This window comes from Corvus brachyrhynchos, unplaced genomic scaffold (assembly GCF_000691975.1).
Source record: "Corvus brachyrhynchos isolate BGI_N302 unplaced genomic scaffold, ASM69197v1 scaffold279, whole genome shotgun sequence".
Taxonomy (NCBI): Eukaryota; Metazoa; Chordata; class Aves; order Passeriformes; family Corvidae; genus Corvus; species Corvus brachyrhynchos.
In genome coordinates this window covers 8,953,449-8,967,692 of record NW_008246060.1, presented here as the reverse complement: position 1 = coordinate 8,967,692, position 14,244 = coordinate 8,953,449, and the positions used below count along the sequence as shown (strand labels likewise).

General features: G+C 38.9%; 1 protein-coding gene across 1 annotated transcript in view; it reads left to right on the top strand.

Moving 5' to 3' along the window:
• ZMIZ1 (zinc finger MIZ-type containing 1) overlaps positions 1 to 14,244 on the top strand; it is a 294,975-nt gene that overhangs the window by 143,802 nt on the left and 136,929 nt on the right. Inside the window, 1 exon segment of the mRNA XM_017746191.1 lies at positions 11,042 to 11,215. Coding sequence (XP_017601680.1) covers positions 11,042 to 11,215 — 174 coding nt within the window.

Below are 14,244 nucleotides of genomic sequence, written 5' to 3'. Positions count from 1 at the left end.
TGCTAGAAGTACTTCTGGTAGGGAGGGGAAGAAAGCACTTTCTTGTTGTTTGCAGTATTTGTCTGGTTTGTTTATCTGACAAGATTCCAGTGGGTGGAATATAACCCATCGTGTTGTGAGGCAGATTTGTAAAGTTCTGGCAGGTTCACTTTTCCCATTCCCAGTTCTGCTGCTTTACTGGAGCACCTGTCCTCAAGGACTGGGGTTTTAGTACTCTTAATATTAGTCGTGCTAGTATCCTTAGTATTTCCATTTCAAAATGGAAAATGCGCATTTTGAACTCACACAGAAAACCTCCAGTACCCATAGGATTTAGTATAATTTTATTCTTTTCTGTGCAACAAATTAATCTGGCCTGTTTTACCTCATTTACCAAAAGACAATTGTCTTTTGGTAAATAAGGATGAATATTTGAAAATTCTAGAAATCTGTAAGTTGAGTCTATGATGTCACCTTGGTGTCAGATGAGCATAGGAAGTCCTTTTTGTCAGCAGCTGGGTCAAACTCTGCAGTGGAAATGTGACACAGCTGGTGACATCTCTGACTTATGTCCTGCTATTTCTGGCTCTTCCTTCTTGCATATGCGTTTGCTACTCGACTTGCCACTATTGTGTGCAACAGCAAATCCATAGAGGTATGGCTTAGAGAGCATTTGCACATAAGGACCATTTACCATTTTTACCATTTGTAAAAGCAGGTGTTCTCAGAAAAGTTGTAGTGGCTGAAGTACTGTTAATATCAAGAGCCTTCGGCTGTGCAGACCTCTGGCATCATCTCGTGAAGGAAGAGTCTCTTCACTGCTGGTGCTCACTCCTTCTTGCCTCTGTACAGTAACATATTGTACGTGGGCAGGTCGCACAGCAGGTGCTATGGGCAGTTCTGTAAACGAAAAACTGTCTGGGGAAGCATTTTTCCTTTTGATTTGCAAATATCTTAGTAATGCCTAGCTGGCTGGTAGAACCTGTGAGAATAGGTCATGTGAATTCTACATCTTCCACAGGGGTATCAGTTTGTGTAGTTGTCATTTTAAGTAGTCACATTGAGATTTTATCTCTGCATAGATTAAGAGATTAAAATAATAAAGGTTGAATCAGTTAATTAAAAGTGCTATTAAAAGCTCAATAAGTAAGTAAATTACTCAAATGAGTCAAAAAAATTATTGGAAAACAAAATACGTCCAACAAATGTGCTGCTGTTCAACTGAGTATACTGAAGACTATTGGTTATTTTTCAAAATCAGTGAATTTATTCTCCTGAAATTTAGAAAATTAATAAATGTATCTATTTTAATTAAATTTTAGAAGTTGATTCTGTACATAAATCAGAGGAGTTGGTGGGGTTTTTTTTCCCCCCTTGCTATCAACTCACTTTATGCTCTTGGGTGGGGTTATTTCTTTTTTAGAGAATTCGCTATTGACAATAATCTTCCAGTAAAGGGATGATGTGATAATTCTTTAATGTTCTTAAAATACCTTGATAAGGCAAGAACTGCATGAAAGAAAACCACCAACCCAAACTTTTCATAAGGCTGTGATATGTACCTCAAATTATGAAATGGTTCATAACACTGAAATATTTATATAGACACTCCACTTTGCCTGAGTCCTTCACTTAATCTTCTACTAAAACACATTGTGAAAGTAGATATTCTTTTTGTCAAGACATCAGGTAAGCAAGTCTAGAACAAATAAGCCTATTTTAAACAATAAAATCTGTTAACAATTTACGTAAATATTATTGTAATAATTAAGCATTGTTCTAATAGTGCAGTGATATGCTAACAGAAAGAGTATGGCCACCACTTTGAGAAAATTAACTCCTTGATATGTTGAGATATTTAGGACTGAAACTTCTGACTGAATATCACGAGGGCATTAGAGAAGAAAGCTCCTGTATCATTGCAATGTCTGTTGGAATGATAGGGCTCAGCATTGTTGCTGTAGTCGCATAGAGACATCTCATGCTTGCATGGTATAGTAGGGAGATACTAATGGAAAATGGGTTGTTCCACTTGCCAAGAAGAGCAAGTGAACTGGTTAGGCAAACTGATTTCGTAATTCTGTTGAGCTGTAATTGCAAATTTAAAGCCTTGCATGGCTGAGCATGGCCTTGGAGAAAGAGCAAACAGTTTTACCTTTGTCTTTTGACTTTTATCCTGTAAAATCAGTTTGTGAATGCTTAAGGAAAAATAATTCCAGCCCCTTTGATTATTTGGAGTCTTTGTAAACCCTCCTGTTCCCACTGCTCTCAGCTGACATAATAGCAGTCCAGGTGCTGGGGGCAAGGAAGGTACAAAGATTGGACCATCAAGAGATGAACATAAAGACATACTGCCATTAGTCTGCCCCATTTCCATTTTCAGTCAGATCTGATCACAGCCTTCAGACCCCCAAGTCACAGTTTCCTCCTGGGCAGGGGAGGGTGGGGTGGAACAGCAGGTTATGACTAAAGAAGTTTAATTTGCTGCATGTTCCCTTACTTAACATAAAGTTTTATCAAAGTATATCATAAATGTACTGCAGTTACGCAGATCTGAATGGTTTGGAGTAGGAAGATAATGTTGCAGTTCTGATCAGCAGAGTTAAGGAATGATTCTTGTTTTAGCTCTTCTGGCTTCTATGTATAGTTCTTGAGGATCAGATGTTAAATCCATTTCTTACACTTTTGTAAAACTAATGGACAAGCCAAGGTTGCAGTATCTTTCCTTTGCTCCAGCACATGCATATAGGTGTGTAGTCATCCTCGCAAAACTCATGGTACAGGAGATCCAGACAGCAGAACAAGGCTGCTCAATTACCAGGCATTCACCTTTTCTGAAATCAGTACTGAATTACACACACACTTTATACTAAAAGTGTATGAGAGAAGCATCTATGAAAATCTGCATTAATACAGATTTTGTTCCCTTACAGCTCATAACTGAGCAGCTTGGGTTTTTTGCAGTTCAGTGATGCTCATATTTTTTATTTGTTCTTTTTCTCATTTGCTTAGCATGTGATCTTGCCCAGTATTTTCTTGATGCTAAACATCTGATAAAGAGGTGCTGGTCTTTGCTCAGTATTTACTGTTTTATTTTTAAAAAGAAGCTGCAATGGACAAAGGGGGCAAAGGTGACTCTGTGTGCTCTGTTTTTTATAAGTGGGAATGGCTAACGTGGTCTTAATCTCACTCTCAGTGTATCTAGTACCTCTCAAAATGTGAGCCTAATAAAATATTTATAAAGCCTCCGATGGAATGAGCCATATAAGTGCAAGATAATTCTATTAATTAGGGATCTCTCAATCTCACAAACACTAAATTGGGGGGGGGGGGATTATCTGAATTCAAAATGCACAGCTTGAGCCTTTTAATTTTTTGATAAATAAAACAATCTTTGATATTGAAAGGGACTGCAGAGAATTGAACTATCTATACCCATATCCAGATAAACAAGAATCACACTCCCAAGAGACAGAAAATAGCTCAATACTCCCCTCTATCCTCATGAAAAAGACCATTTATTTTGAATATTGACTGCAGATGAGTTTTTAACTTACTGAGTATGGCTGCTTATGGATAGGGCAAGATGTGTATAATCACAGTTGACTGTAAAAAAAATAAAGATAGAGAAACCACCTATTTCAGGTTACGTCATTTTCTATGTTTTAAGTGTATTCCTGGGTGGTGTCCTGTATTTCTGTACAGGAGCTCTCTGGCAGCCAGTGGCGGGCATGCCAGGGAGAGGGAGAGTTCTGGGTGGATGGGGATCTGAAGTAGAGGTCTTTGCATAGGAGGAGGAGACAGGTTCATGATTGGGCTCACTCACAGAGCTTGCTCAGGGTTTAGAGTAAAAAAGCTTCAACCAATGTATGAAAGCAAATGGCTCCTGCTGGTTGGAGGTCTTATGGTGCTGAGTGAGCTTTCAAATTTAGGTCCAGTAGCAGTGTACTTGTGCACTGAGTAACACACAGAGACCAGCCTTGTCTCCCCTTGGTTATGCTCTGCAAGGGTGGCTGACCAGCCATCCTACTTACATTCTTAAGAGAGGTGATTAGTTTTCGTTTGGGAGCTGAAGGCCCTTTGCCCCATATGCAGGAGCACAGTAATTCTGCACTTGAGTTGTTTTAAGTTGAAGGGCATGTCATCTCTTTCAGTTCTCTCTGCCCTTTCTCTTTCCAGGTCCCATTCTTCCCTACTCCCCTCTTCGCCCCACTTCAGCACAGTAGTGCATTTTCATTACACATAATTGCAGGCAGGTCTGGATGAGCATTAAGATGGACAAAAAACAGTCTGAATTGCCTGGCAGAATCTGCCAAAGCACATGGCCACCAAATCCCATCTCAAGGGTCAGAGTGAGATACACACCACAGTTAGAAAATTCCATAGGCATGAAGAAGTGGGTCAGCTCCTTCACCAGTCATTATCAGTTTAGCACCAAAAGAATTATGATTTCTGTTCATAGTTTTGAGCATAGTTATTTTTGTATATAAATTTTGATAGCTGCTTTTTGTTATTAAATTCATAGATTTTACAATCATATGAGAATTTTAATTTCCATTGTTGTGAAGAAAGGCTTGAAAACCTGCATGCTGCAGCTGAAAATAGCAAGCAAGTCATGTGAACCTCAGAGTTGTACACAGGCATTTCAAATTCCACCACCTCTTGCCACCGCAAAATTTGTCATGTTGAATATCTGGCTCATCATTTGGAAAAGATGGGCTTGATACTGTGTTTTATATACTTTGAAATTCTGGACAAAGTAAAAAAATCTTTCTGCTGGAAAGTTTTGAGAGCACACAGATGAACCTGTTGTCTAAACTTGGCTGAAGTCTCAGGATTACCTCAAGAGTAAATATGTACAGAATACTAAAAATCCATGTTTCCTTTTGGTGCCTTTCTTTGTATGCATTGTGGGTTTTGGAGAATAATGAGGAATATTAGTAACAAAATATTTCTCTGGCTTGAAATAATCGACAGTACAGTTATTTTTTTAAAAAGGAGGGTGTTGTGAGGCAGGAGTATTTATGCTGTGAACTTAACTGTGTCATCCTCTTACACTGATGATACAGCTCCACCTTTGGGAGAAGTTTCGCGATGCGTTTAGTCCAAAGCTGCTGCTGAGAGCAGAGTCCTGGTATCTTCCCAGCCCTACCTTTTGTTTGCTGCCACTTTCTTTGAGTCACGTCTCCCTGTGAGTGATGACTGAAAGTCAGCATTTGGGAGGTTAGATCACAGTCAGAACAGCAAGTGTAGTCTGAGGCACTGAAACTGCTGGAAGTACATGTTTGGGCAAAGAAGCTCGCAGAGACAACCTACCATAAGACTCAGCATTACCAACAAAATGTATCCTAAGTCTTAGGTCAGCTTTCAGTCTAGTACTGGTATGAAAAAATGATGTAACATGTTCCCATTCCCATGGCTCCTGAAGAGCCTTCCATGGAGTGGCTCACACTGCTGCTGTCTCCCCTGCTAGTGCTAAGGTTCAAGGACCTGCCCTGCCTGCCATCCTGGAGGGCCAGTGCAGCTCAAATTGTTAGTGTAGAATGTGGCTAATTCATCGTGCAGGCAGCCATGTGTCCTCTTGTGCTGTGCAGGGGCACAGGCAGGAGAAGACAGAGGGAGGCAGGAGCCTTCCAGGACTGGCAGCATCCAGTGCTTGCATTAGTCGGCAGTGCTTGTGGAACAGCAGCCAGGGCTTTCTGTCCTGAAGGAGAGCAGCTGCCCCCTGGATTCAGTTTCCCCAGCTGGTGGACCAGAATGTTTGCCAAGTGTGCAGCCTTGCCACATGGTGTGTAGGAAGGGGTTAACTTCAGAGCGAAGAAAAGGCTACCTACATCTCTCTGTGTTTTCTTTTTCTGTGCACTGAAAAGCTCCCTGTGTTGCCGGTGTTCTGTGTCGCTGATGTAAGATTCCCAGACTCGTTGATTAGTGAAGCTAGACAGTAGACAGGGTCCAAGTGGCTAACCATGTGAGAAATGCAGTGACTGTAGGCTACTGTTAATTAACCTAGAATCTAGCTACATGGCATAATGTCTGCGTGATAAGTTATATTATCTTCAGCAGTTCAATTAAATCGAGGAGTGAGACACAGAGCAGACGTAACTCAGCAAAACAAACAGACAACTTGAGTCAGCCTTCATAATTTGCTGCGACATCACGTAAATAAATGCAATAGCTTGTTTAGCATAGTTAAGCAGTTTGCTGCTCAAAAACTTATTTGCATGACATCTCATTTTGAATAGGTTAAGTTGTGGCAAATTAGGTCTCTGCCTTCAGTCTGATGTATTCCACAGAAAAGAGGAAAAAAACCCTCCACCAGAGATGTCATTTGTAAATTGAAATTCAGCATTTGTTTTCTATAGCAGCAAACTGGAACATATGGATTTCATGTTTAAATGATTCACTTTCCATACCGTTGCTGTCACGTTAGCATTTCTTGATGTGTGTGAGATAATATTAAGCCTCTGTAATTGTTCTTAATTTTGACTGATATTCTAGCATTGCTTACTAGACTGTTCTGTCAGAGGTACACAAGTGTACAAATGGGTTGCAGACTTCTATATTTAGAGGAGACAAGGCCATTGTCCTTGCCATGTTTCAATGTGGATAATTGGTTTCAGTCTCCAAACTCATATTGAATCTTGGACTGCAGGAAGTGGTTTTCACCACTTTGTTGGTGAGATGACTGAGAGTACTCACTTATGCTTTAGTATCCTTCTGAATAATAAGTTCTTTATTGTATATGCCTATTTAACTCATAGGGGCCTAAATTCGTATGTGGAATGAAGCTTATATTTTTGTGCCCATGGCAGAGTTTTTATTGTATATCAAGACTTTTTGGTCACTGATTGGAAGGGAGTAACAATTTCAAGTGGTGGCTGTATTTTGAAATGTTGCGACCAAAATTTGCCACATATCAGCTGTTGTGTGTAACTCTCAATGTGATTGTTGTTGCCCTCTCTCCAGGCAGCTACAGAGCAGTAAACCATGAAATGGGCACACAGACAGTTGCAGTGGAATCTGATGGCCTTGGGTCCTATTGTACCTGCATCCTCTGCCTCTGTGTCCACACAAATTTGCAAAGGTGGTCTGTTCTTTATGTAATTAGAGCATTTAAGCCAGAGGTGGTCATGAGCAGCAGTAGATGTTCCCGCCTTCCCTAGAATCCAGCCCAAATGTCAGCAGTCCTCAGAAAAGGGCTTTGTTGGTATAGTTCATTCTTCTTGGACATAGTAAAATGGAGAGCAAAGTCTTTTGCTGTTCTCTATTCCCTTACAGCAGCCTGTTAATTGAAGACCTACAAAGAACAAAAGATTCCTTCCAAGATCAAATATAAATGACTCTGAGACTCAGACTCTCCCTTTAGAGCATCACCTGGTGATCCTGCAATGATATGCTCACATGCATTAAGTGTTTCTGTGATTTCTGTTCCATTCAGGCTAAAGGAATATTAGATTTGGGGTCTTATAAATGATTAGATGGAAAATTTTCTGAATTTTTTCAATTATAGAAATTGTCATGTTTCGCTAATAGTCTTCTGAAAAGCAAATGATACTGAAAGCAATCTGGTAAATAACTGCTTCATTCAGCTCATTGGCTTTGTTCATTTCTGCTTCAGATTTTATTCATACTTATCCTCTCCACTTGCTGAAAACATGATTGCTTGCAAGCATGGTGCTGTTAGGTGGCCCTTCACTAATAGCTTTGAAGATACACCAAGATGTCATAACCAGATCTGGTTCATTGTCACTTTTTTCTAAATCATCTACTAATGAGGTGGATTTTTTCCCCTTGTTTACAAGAAGCACAGTTTCAGACAAGACTCTTCAGGCACATGCCTTGCTTCTGTCAAAATGCTGCCAATAATTTCAGTTGAAGAGGATAGAGCCATGCATGGAAAATGCTTCACAACAAAGCTGATGGATGGATCTGGCATAAGCTTTGTTTTGTACTTCTGTTCTTGGATCGAAAACTGAGAACATCTCTTTAATTTCCTGTTTGATGAATACAGTAGATGTAATATTCTTCTCAGGCAAGCCTTTTGTTTTGAGGATGTGAATGACATTGGGGCTTTTTGCTCCAGGTACAGTGTTCAAGTTGTCAATAAATAAAAATCACAGTAGGCATTTGGAACATCTTCTTTATGTAACTGGGGGAAGGAGAGTTGCACCTGCCTTCATGCTTTGGTTCATGCTGGATCTTCTCTTTGTTTCTCTCATCCTGTAAAGTACTCAAATCTACTCCACAGAGACAGAACCCACTGGTATTCTGACTTTTTCATATGTTTTCTTTGGGGTTTTTTAGTGGGTAATGGAACTAACAGAATTGCTTATCTTGCCCAGTGAGTTTCTAAACAAGTTTTAGTTAGGTCGTTGCATTTAAGAAGTCAGGATTTCAATATCCCCTCTGTATTTAAGTGAGTTCTGATAGTGTACCTCAGGGGTCACTCCCAATGCAGTGAAATAACTTGCTGGAGGGTTACAGAACAAACAGTTAAAACCAAGTCATTGAGGTCACCCCTACTTTGGCACAGGCAAGTAGGAGACTTTTCTTCCATAGGAAAGCACAAGTTTAATATATGTTGAAACTTCAGGGAAAAAAATTACTGTTTTTCTGGGGTGTTATGGTAAGTAGAAATTACCCTCATGTGGTGCTAAACTGAAAATTAAGTGTATGGATAAGGGTGCACCCTTCTTTTTATCTGTTAGGCTGTGTCTGTAAAAATTGTTCTCATTCAGGTATAGTGTCTGTTTCTCAATGGGGAAATTTTGTTGTAAGCTTTAGTAGAAGATGCCAGCTTTAGTAGAAAATGTCTTGTGTAGCTGGCAAGCAGCAACACTGGTGAAAATAAATACTATGTAGCTCTTACTTAGGGCTTTTGATTAGTGGATCTCAATTCATTTTCCACAAGGAGGGAAGAGTTACTAAAAACTGTTTCACATACAGAATTGCATAGCTTTCAGTGAATTCTTCCTTATGTTGTTTCTTTGTGGAAGGGTTTTTGGTTTGGGTTATTTTTTCCCTTCTGAGAGATGTGACCTAAGTCCTATCAGTACAATAGGTATTCAGTATGGTGCAATTTGTTCACCGGCTCATGTGCCTCTCTTGCCTTCTGGAAATAGTGTATTTGATATTAGCAGAGCTTACATGTGCTGTTGTAGAGGGGTTTGAAGCAACTTCTGTTTCCCCTGCAGATCAAAGTGGCCTGTGGAAGGAGCAGTATTCACTGAGAGACTTGGTGTCGGGCAGTCACTTCTCTGGAGGTTTAAGTGAAGCATTCAAAAAAGCGTCCTTTTCCCTTTTACTTGTAAGATTCATAACCCAAACTGCTGGCTCTGTTCATGGGATTTTTTTTTTTTTTTTTTATGTGAAGCCTTAAAATATGGCTTCTTACATGTACTCACTTGGATTCTTGCCTTTAATCTGTAAACACAATCGTTTGATTCCTCCAACAATTAGACAATCAGCCAGCAAAGAGATGTAATTCTGAAATGCAGCCTAGGTAAAGCTCTCACTGGATGGTGGTGGGAGCTGTACCCATATTGGCAGAGCAGAGGTAAGAAACCTGCTTTGCACAATGCCTGCCTGCTCTTTCAAATTCTGCTATTGTTTTAAAAATCTGTGCCCTGCATGTCAGTCATCTCATGTTAAAGCAAGGCCTCTGACCAAGAGCATTCATTGAATAAGAATTATTTAATGTAACGTGATCCAAAAACTCACAGACTGGGAACTCCTGAAAACCTGGCAAGGGAGGAATTCTTTTTTTCCCCTTCATTTGTCATGATGCTAATATATGCAGCTACTCAGGCATTGAGGGGATGAAAGGAGAAAAAAAAGGTTGTGAAGCGTTGTAGTTCATCCAGATACTTAGAAATGAGCAGTTGCGTTTTCCCAAATTATGCAACTGATTTAAAAGTAATGATATATTTTTAAAACTACGCCCCTGAGATTTGCGCCTCCCAGATAAAACACTCATATCATTTTCATATTTTTCTCAGCAATTCTAAGAATTAGAAAACCACTACTTAAAAAACCCCAACAATTCCTAAATAGTCGCTTTTCTTCTTGTTTCTGGAGTTTTCACTGAAACACCTACCATCACCAGAACTGGAGAATTTACTAGCAGTATTACTGATGAAAATTGAATTCCTTCTTTCCTGTGCTGTCCCTCTGCTCCTGCTAAAATGTTGGAATACTTCAGCAATGTAGACAGTGAGGGATGACAGTGTGAACAATAGTATTAGATAAGTTTACTAACTGCCTCTAAAATCAGGACTTCTGGTTGTTCAGTAAAAAGACAGAAATTAATGTGATAGTCAGAAAAAATCTATTGCCCATGCAAATTTCATAACAGAACCAGATTTTTTTTCCCTCTCAAATCCTGCCACCCTCTTCAGGAGAGGTAGGGTTCCACTCTGAAATGTCTGCGTGCCTTCTGTGCATGTGAAAACATTTTCAGTTAAGAAATAACCCTCCATTTTTCATGATCCTGAAGCTAATGACCCTAATTGCTCATGATGATATGTCACGAGCAACGGAAACCAAAGCTCCTAGAAAGGATCAGTATAGTGAGTGTGCTTCTCCCTGTCACTGGCATTTTCTGACTCTGTCATGTTTGCCTCATTGGCCAGCAGCAAAGATTGAAATCTTGATTATTGGAAGGTGCTGTGCTGGCATGTCACAACAGTAGGGCATAAGCACACATCAAAGACATTGAACCTAACACTAAAATTTCCCTTAGCTGGGGCTCAGATAGTTTTGATTTCCAAGTAGAATCCATTATGATTTGCAGGTGGGAGAGGTGCTGCTGTGGAGGAAAGAGTTTGGGAAGCTCTGGTATTTCAGCTACAGTTTGCCTCTAACTAATGAAGTCAAGTCAGAAAACTGTGTAAGTGTTAATAAGAAGGAAGTAGGATTTTCTGCATTCACTGTGCAATTTAAAGTCTTGCTTTTGAATTACGTGCTGTTCCTAGAGCCAGACTTTGCAATAATGTGGTGTAGAAAGGAACATGTCAGCCTTTGTGTATGTTATTTACCATGCTGCTTTGCCTTCCCTTTCCAGCACTTACAGAACCCAGCAAACTTCCATAATGCAGCAACAGAGCTCCTGGACTGGTGTGGAGATCCCAGAGCCTTCCAGAGACCATTTGAGCAGAGCCTGATGGGTTGTTTGACGGTACGTCCATCCTACTGTGACTGTGGCTCCTGTTGTGTTTTGTACTGTGTTCACTCTCTTGTGGCCAAGGGAACTTGATTTTCAGAATCTGCATTTTGAGGGAATTTTGTCATTTTACCTTAAGTATATGAAGCCAGATCCTAAGACCTGTTTATTTGACTCCATTGCTTAACAGGAAGCAAAATGCAATAACAAGAAGTTAGAGCATAAGAGGGCTAAACATTTTTAGTTAGATGACTTAAAAATGCACAGGCTAGGTTATTTGTTATGCTCATGGTTTGAAATTGTAAAGTGAGTTGTGTTCTTACAGAGTAATGAACTTTCCAGGCATTTGTTTTCCTTTGGAATTTTTGGTAGGGCTGAAGGACTACTTGCATTTTATTCTAAGTATGCTGTGCTTTCAGCTAAACAGTGTTTCTGACATACCTGTTCAGCTGACTTTCTTACATGTATTGACTGCAGGTCTAATCCTGACATACTAATTCCAACAGTTCCATTGATTTCAGTGCTTTTCTTTCCATTCACTTTCTATTAAGACCACTGTAGTTCCTAAAGCAACTTCATTAATAATGCATTAAAACACATATTTGTGTGTGCGTTTTTTGTTTTGAAAATTTTATTTCCCATACCCCCAGCAGCAGCAGTCCAAATTGTTATGTGGAGTCAAGACTTTAGATGAATTAAATTGTCACTGAGCAGGAGGATTTAAAAGCCTCGCTGCAATTTGCCAAGCAAGTTGATATAAATAAATAGTCACAAAAGAAACAGAAATTCTGAAATGACTGAGGAAGAGACTGTCATTGTATTTGTTGGGGGGCAGAAGTACATGGATTATTTTCATGCACTGTGTAGCTGGTATATATAAAGCAGACATTAAGACTGAGACTTAGTTGCCAGAAATCCAAATGTTAAGGAATGGCTCCATCTTAGTGTGCTGCAGTGTATAGCATCCCTCAGATTTGTATGTCAAAAAGTTAGAATAAATCCAAGGATGATAGGAGGTGCATAGCATTCTTCCAATCAGAGAAAAAAATAAAATAAAGCAAGTTAAAAATGTTTAAGTCCAGAGATAGAATATTTAACAATACTGTTTAAAGTAAAAGCTATCTGTAACATCAATTATGAGAAAATGCACATAATGTCAAAGGTGACCATAACTATATTTTATTTATACTTTTTAAAAACTTTCCTAGCATTTGGGAAAGGACACATTCACCTCAAGTATAATTGGGCAGTCTGTGCACTGTATTTCTCTGCAGCCCCTTGCTAGAACATTGTCAGTCTGACCTGTGACTTCCTTGCTGTTTAAATCTTCTCTTTCTACATGAGCAGATATTCAGCCCTGCCCAACTGGAGGGTCAGAATAAGGTCTGACTGCCAGTGATTCACTCTTCAGAGAGTGTACAGAAAGTGGGCAGGAAATTCTCCATGAAAACTAGTGAGGTAAAACACAATACGTGGTTTTCAGTGTATTGAAATGAAAATACAGTTTTTCTTCTGACAAGGATGAAAGAAAAAAAAATCTTAATGTTAATATTTGAGCCATTTGTATTGCTTTGCTTCATACTACTTCTCCGTGGAATCTGAACAGGGTAGCATGTCCCCCTTTCCCAAGCTTGTTGTGGGAGAGAACTATCTGCAGTGTAGGACTGACTGGCAGCAGCATCTTTATCACATGTTGTAATCTCATTATATTCCTGACAAGGAAATAACACAGGAACTTAAGTTGGCTTGTTCTATGTTTGATAAATACACAGGATTTGCAGAATGCATATAAACTGCAGTGAATATGTTTCTTGTTCTTAATTTTAAAATCCCTCTAAGAAAGATATTCTTTAATTTCTTCCTGTGTACATCCCTCTTCCTCTTCCTGCTTCCCATTAAAGAGAGACTTAACTACATGGTTGTATCCCAAGAGGTTTGTACTTCCTGTATCTTCTTAATACATTAGCAGTACAGTAGGCAAGGTCTCCTTTTTAAATTTTTTTTTCTCCTTATAGATATTCTTTCTATCTGAGCTTGCTCATGCATAATTTCTTTCAAATTAATATTTTCTGATTCATAATTTAACAAAGGTGGATTTTGAGGCTTGTCATTCACTTACAGGAAAAGGGGTTTATCTTAGTTTCATTTAACAAACATGATAGAACTTCAGGCTGTTTTCAGAGAAATTATTCAGAAATTTGCAAATAAGTGAAAGGTAGCTGAAATACTGGAATATCATGAGTAAATTTAACATCAGTTTGCTTAGCTGCATGTTCTGTACTATCAGGAGCCTATTTTTTTAAATGCTGACAAGGTTTACCAGTGTCCTTCTTTGTGAGGATTATGCTAAAAGAAAAATGAAAAATCAGTATGAAAGTCAGTTCAACCACTGAAACAGGATTATTGTTTTATTTTGCCAGCCTTTAAAATGACCTTCAAAATCAAATTCCCTTAAAACTTCTGTATTTTTGGATGTACTTTTTAAAGCAAGTAATCTTTACCATCATTACTGCATTCAAGCTGTGTGGTTCTTAAAGGCATTTAATTCAGAAATTCTACAAATACTAAAAAATGCTTGCTCATAAAGCTTCCCCTCTGTAGTGTTGAGAATGATTTTTTTATTTTTATGACATTCTGTTCTGTTAACTCTCTGACCAGGGAAAAAGTGGTATGCTAAACTGTTCTGGAACCATCAAGGGATATGAAATGATCACGTCCTAAGAGTGGATAACATGATATATACTAACCCAAATTGAAACATATTAGGATGTCATGAATGCAGAGGAGCAGGCTCTCTCAGGAATGTGCAAACCATTCATTCACACACTGCAAAACTGAAATGCATCAGATGTAATGACAGAGCATCAAAACAGACCTGTTGTGTTATGAATAGCCAGTTTAATAGATTATCACAGATAGGCATAACATAGGTACAATGCATAGGTACAACAGATTCTTTATGTTATTTAAGTCTTATGTGTAGTCTTTTGCAAAAATTAACCAATTAGATTTAATCCTATTAATAAAGGACAAATATGCTCAGTCTTGAGCTTTAATTTAAGAAGTGGTTCTTAGAAGTAGTTCTGTTTACCTGACACACCATC